This window comes from Scophthalmus maximus, chromosome 4 (genome assembly GCF_022379125.1).
Source record: "Scophthalmus maximus strain ysfricsl-2021 chromosome 4, ASM2237912v1, whole genome shotgun sequence".
Lineage (NCBI taxonomy): Eukaryota > Metazoa > Chordata > Actinopteri > Pleuronectiformes > Scophthalmidae > Scophthalmus > Scophthalmus maximus.
Window position 1 is genome coordinate 540,001 of NC_061518.1, and position 6,188 is coordinate 546,188.

Consider the following 6,188-nt stretch of genomic DNA (forward strand, 5'->3'; position numbering starts at 1 on the left):
CCACACAACCAGAGTACGTGCACAGGTCATGTGACGTGTGTCGTCGGGGGTGTTGGCGTGGACGGAGGTCGTCCTTCCACACTCGGGGGGTCACGAGCAAAAGAGACTCAACCAGTGAGCCGGAACCTTTCCTGCTGCTGTTGCCCTTGAGCAACACGTTGATGGTTGAATTCAGTGAGACGAATGTGCGGCAGCTCTCATCCCTCAGTCTGATGAGTTCAAACAGTTGCTGTCTGTTCTGCCTGCATCCTAAAAGAAATCCGTCCACGAGTGAGCAGCTGTGACGGCGGCTCATCCATCGTGTGGCTGCAGTCGACTCTCACCTGAGCAGCAGCAGCAGCAGCAGAATAAATCACCGCGGCGTCTCCAGACATTCAGGAGCTAAAAACAGGACGGCAGAGTCAGAGAGCGTCCGGCTCCTCGTCCCCCCTGAGGACGCTCCGGCAACTTCTGAAATATTTCCCCGCTGCCCTGAAAAAGGCCGCGAGCTGCAGCAGGAACACGTGGAGGGAAAAAAATGGATCCAAACTTTCCACCGCTGCCCTTCGACGAATGACTCAGAAAACAAGATCGACGCAGACGAAAGACTTATCTGGGTTTTTCTTGTTGTTGTTTAAATAGAAAAAAAATGCTTTTGAACCTTGACACTCTGTAGCCTCCTCCCCTGCAAGTGCAGTCAACTCTGTCCTCGGTCTCACAATCCTTTATTTTGGCGGGTCTGACAACATTTGTCTGATACATTGACAGGAACTTGATATTTGAGTTATTTCAAATGTGACTCGGTTGAAATGTCCTCATCTCTATCCGTAGTATTGTCCTCCATCCATCCATCCATCGTCTACCGCTTAATCCACTTAAGGGTCACATTTAGCGAGAGGCGGGATTCACCCTGGACAACCTATGAAACCTATCACAGGGCCACATACAGAGACAAAGAATGAGTCTCCGAACCTAACCCCATTCTTCATGTCTTTGGACTGTGGGAGGAAGCCGGAGAACCCTGGGAGAACCCACGCATACAAGGGGAGAACATGCAAACTCCACACAGAAAGGCCCTGGTTGGTTTGAACCGGGACTCAAACTCAGAACCTTCTTACTGTAAGGTGACAGCGCTAACCACTACACCACCATGCAGCCCTAGTATTGTTATCATAAGAATTTTATAATCCTCCTTGACACCTTTCCTTTCCGTCACCTCGTGACGTTTTCTACTGAGGTCAAGGAACAGTATATAGGAAAAGACCATAGGAAGGACGATCTGCCAATGAAATGCTTCCGGGTCATACTCAGTCAGGAATCTCCCTAAGCAAATTTGACAATTTGACCACAACCTAGGTTTTGTAAAGTCTCAGGGCGACACGGTGGTGCAGTTCTTTGCGCTGTCGCCTAAAGGAAGAAGGTTCTCGGTCTCAAAACACTGTTTGAACCACCCAGTGTGGAGTATGCCAGTTCACCGAGTGTCTGCTGGGGGTTCTCTCCTCGGGTTCTCCGGCTTCCTCCCACAGTCCAGACACATGCAGATTGGGGTATTAGGTTGATTGGAGACTCTAAATTGACCATAGGTTGGTTGTCTCTGAATGTCGGCCCTGTGATAGGTTTGGCGAGCTGTCCAGGGCGAACAACGCCTCTCGACCGTTGAAGGATGAAGCCATATAGATGATGGATGGATGAAAAGCCTCAGAGCTGTTGGCAGATTCCGTCTCCTCTGTTGCTGCTGATGTTACAGGCAGTTTTCATTGGCGGGGCAAACTCCTGAGATCTCAATCATTACATACAAAATGAACGTGGTGTGATTCAAGGTATAACTCAGGGGATTTTTTTATCAATAACAATATTCGTTCTTTTTTGATTTCATGTGTGAAAGTTGGAAAATAATTATCATGGACAGAAATTCCACAGATACTTAACGCCTGTTTACCGGAGAGACAGTTGAATCAACTTTGAGGAAAAATTGAAAATTCTGCCCAGCAGCATCCTGTGTCCTGGTTTCTCAGGGAATATTTGGATAGATTAGCATCTTCTTAACCTCAGTATTTTAATCTCATGTTTTCACATTCAAATGCTTCTCAGCAAATATTTGGGTTTCCATGAAATGATCTATTATTTCAGAGAGAATTACTTAATTAATTATTTGTTTGAAATGCACTGGGAAAACGACATGGTTCAGCTCCCGAGGGAATCATCACCCTGGGTTCTAACTGTGGCCTGAGAAAGTGGCAAATTCTCGTCCAATGAGCTCCTGAGTTTTAATGTAACACTTGCTAAGCTTTGAACAGTGAAATCAACATGTATTCAGGGCATCAGAAGTGAACATTTAAGAGTCAGAGATCAGACGACCAGACGGAGGTGGAACGAGGAACAACAACAACACGTCTGAGGTGAGTTCTCTTCTGGAAAAAAGATCATTTTGATCAGAGATTTCTGGGGGAGAAAACATTTACTACGTTAAATTAATTTTACATTATGACAGGTGTTATTGACAAATAATACAAACATCATTCACACACGAGATCAACAGCTTTTATCCCAGCAGAAGCTCAGGTTTTTTCTTTACGACTTGTACATCAAAAATTAATAATTTCAACATCAGAAACTAGTGAAATATCTGAGACTCGAAACAAAAAAACCCTGTTGTTTGTGGTAACAGAGCTAAACTGTGACTTTTCCAGTTGATATTCCAGTTGTGAAGAGCTGTGACAATCTGAGATCGGAGTCATGCGTCCTGTTGTGGTAACTGTCGTCCTGCTGGTGATCCTGATGTTCATGACGGACTCTGCAGTCGGTAAGAACACAGAACTAGAAGGTTTGAGAGGAAACGCCGTATCGCAGCAGTCAAAGACAGTGAAAAAAGGATGGATCTGCCCGTTTATCTGGCAACGGGATCACAAAACCAGCAACATTTCTTTGTTCTGTTCTGTGTAGCAGGAGAAAAAGAGAAGAAAAATTGCCAGAACTATTTCCCACTTGTACCATGTGGTTCTGGATGGTACCGGATGGACGGAAGTCGCTGTATGAAGAGAGCTCCGACCGCAGAAACGTTTGACGATGCACAGGTGAAGAAAACAAACACACCTGCTCAGACAGTCATAGTACATGAAGCTCAGCTGTGTTACATATTTTCATTTTTATTTCTTAATTCAGATTTTTATTTCAACAATTTGTTTTTCAAAAGTCTGTTTTTATTTCGATTGGGATTTTCCCCAATTAATAAGACTTTATTCATCAAGTTTTATTTCCTTATCTGACATTTTGGACAAGATTGTTAGACTGAAGATGAGAGAGCTGCGGCACCACCACCGTTATGAAATGTGATATTATGGAATAAAACATGTGTAAAAACACATGCAATAACATGATTATTTCATTATGTTTTAATTATACATTTAACACCGAACACATGATGAAGTAAATTACTTTTTCTGTTGTTTTCAGATGTTCTGCAAAAACAAAAGTGGTGATTTGGTGTCATTCAGGGGAAGAGACGACCTTATCCAAATGCTGTGTCTGTTGGTCATGGAAAACAATGACAAGGTTCCTCACTGGCTCGGAGCCAGAAAACAAGGGGTGAGCAGTGAGAGTCTCAGACTACGTCCACATGAATCTTCCTTCAGTTTCAGTTCTTATCCACAATGAAACAACACTTTTCTCCACAAAACTGAGCTTTTACAAAACGGCCTCCAGAGTGTGTAGATGTGAAAACTCCAGCTCCGCGTTTCAGTGTTCGAGGTCAACTTTAGTCGCCTCTAGTAAATAACTGAGATGGTTCATAGTTCACTGACACCAAACTGACTGGTTTCTCTTTTCAGGGTGAATTTCAGTGGGCTGATGGACGTGGACCATTGATCTTCGGAGGCCAACACAACCTCCTGAATGACCAGGCTGAGGACTGTGCAGCAATCAACAGTAAGTTAAAAAAATAATGGTAGAAAAAAGATTTTAATGTCAAACACAAGATGAAAACAATTGATATAATCACATTGATTTTTAGGAAATGATATAAAGTAGATCTTTAAAAAACATCTGGGCCAGTTAGGAAGCTGAGTCACACTGGACTGACCTTTTAGAAATATATATATATAACAGGTATAAACACATCTCCTGTCTCTGGAGTTTAGGAGCATCCATAAGTATTCAAGTATTTTTTGTATACAAATGTTAGAAATGAATCATGGATATTTAACCTCATAATGACCCTGAATCTTAATCTGGTTTATCCTTTTGCTTTTTCAGTCGGTGGTCCCTGGAAAGGTACATCATGTTCAGCAACAAGGAACTTTGTGTGCCAAAAGACTATGTGATCGTCATCTCCAGATGATGAACCAGCCTGCTTCACTGTAACCTCTGTGAATGCAACCTTTAATATTGTTTGTAATAAATGTTCAGCATCAGAAAACATTTGATTTGGTTTTTTTATTTGTTTGTGTCCAGCAGAATGACAGTTGTAGCCATTGTACACGTACTGCAGACTGAGCCTGACATACAGTATAATTACCTGATTAGTTTCATCTGGTTTCATAGATACATACAGCTGGGTGTCGTCTGCATAGCAAAGTAAATCCATGTGGTGCTTTCAGCTTTGGTTAGTTTTATAATGTCTCTAATAACAGCAGGACAGAGACGACAGAACTGTGTTTAGTGTAGATATTGATAAAGCAGAGGAACCAAGTCCTGCTGAATTTAGGTAAATTGTCATTGTCTGTACTTTCTATCCTGTTGTAAGAAACAGAGATTTAACCGTGGTCCATAAACTCTACACATTCACCTAGCTGCTGATAAAATTCCCAATTCATAATCCTGATGTAATGTGACAAAATCAACAGAAACCTGGTTAATAACAGCAGCTCTGCTGTGTGTTTGGATATAATGACATTTAAAATGAATGATCACAGTGATAGTTTAAGGTTGTTGGACATTGTTCAGTTCAATTCAATTTAATTTTATTTGTATAGCGCCAAATCACAAGATATATTTTCTCAAGGCACTTTACAAAGTGAGTTATATTACAGTTACAATATTACAGAGAAAACAAAACAAATCCAAGTTAAATGTCAGTTGTCCTCGTACAAACTGAAACACTGAGCTGGAGCTTTAACATCTTCACAATCTGGAGGTCGTTTTCACTGTTCACAGTTTGATTCTGGCTCCGATCCCGTGTTTGATTGGATGGCAACTAGACACATCAATTTGTCAGAGTCCACTTTTATATCTGTTCATGACATTTTCTGGAGGGGTGGGGCTTGACACAAAGTTGGTTGCAGTTTGCAACTTTACCACCAGAGGCCGCCAGAAAAAAATACAATATTTACACACTTGCGCTTTAACTGATATGGAAAATGTGATTTTTTTTTTTTTAAGACAGTTTAAAAAATGAAGCTAAACTAAACATGACTTAAACTTAGTAGTTTATTTTTATCAGGCTTGTATTATCACATCAATTAAATTTTTTTAAACAATTGTGGCATTTCATGACTGGGTCTGACCCTAGGATCAACTCATTTTATTTATATTAAATATAGCACTGAATCATAACCTCAGAGCCCAGAGATCTACAACAAGAGCAACTTCACAAAATATTAGTAAAAAAGTCATAAATGTCCAAAAAGTCAAACAGCAAGCTTTGCTTGGGAAGTTTCCTAAATCTTGAAATGACCCGGAAGTATTTCCTCAGCACCATGATAAGAGCTGTTCGCATAATCTAAATGCTTAGGAAAGGTGCTTCAATGCTTCCTTTCCTATCTCCTTTAGCATAGGGTATATTGGAGCTTCCTACTACGTGACGCGCCATGCACGAATGTAAACGATTAAATCCGAAGTAGTAGAAGAAGAAGAGGAGTATGAATATGACCCATAAGAGACGTCATCATGGTATTTACTGTTACGTATGAATCATTTACATCTGATGTCACAAGGTGGTAAAACAGTATAACATGCTGATGGAGTCGCTGAGTTTTTTTTTCAGAAATGTGTAGTTTCACCACGGCAGAACCATCAACAACATCCACCTTCACATAATGATGTAGTTTAGTGTCAGTGGAGTCGCATTCTCTGAGCAGCGCTGTCGGCTTTTTCTAAGTCCCATGAATCCTCCTTTACACCTTTCCTTGACCTCATGACGTTTTCCATTGAGGACAAGGAATAGTGGATCCTTCTAGGTCATTTCACTCAGTCAGGAATCTTCCAAAGCAAAT

The 6,188-nt window shown here is 41.2% G+C and overlaps 1 protein-coding gene across 2 annotated transcripts in view; it reads left to right on the plus strand.

Moving 5' to 3' along the window:
* Positions 1 to 4,395, plus strand: part of LOC118302005 (C-type lectin domain family 17, member A) — a 17,463-nt gene extending 13,068 nt beyond the window's left edge. Inside the window, exons 3-8 of one of the 2 annotated variants that reach the window (XM_035627782.2) lie at positions 2,297 to 2,378; positions 2,670 to 2,782; positions 2,923 to 3,053; positions 3,433 to 3,564; positions 3,807 to 3,903; positions 4,231 to 4,395. In XM_035627782.2, coding sequence (XP_035483675.2) covers positions 2,716 to 2,782; positions 2,923 to 3,053; positions 3,433 to 3,564; positions 3,807 to 3,903; positions 4,231 to 4,298 — 495 coding nt within the window. In that variant the 5' untranslated portion in view covers positions 2,297 to 2,378; positions 2,670 to 2,715 and the 3' untranslated portion in view covers positions 4,299 to 4,395. The remainder of the gene's footprint in view (positions 1 to 2,296; positions 2,379 to 2,669; positions 2,783 to 2,922; positions 3,054 to 3,432; positions 3,565 to 3,806; positions 3,904 to 4,230) is intronic. The other variant, XM_035627783.2, reaches the window with a different exon arrangement.
* Positions 4,396 to 6,188: the final 1,793 nt, after the last annotated feature.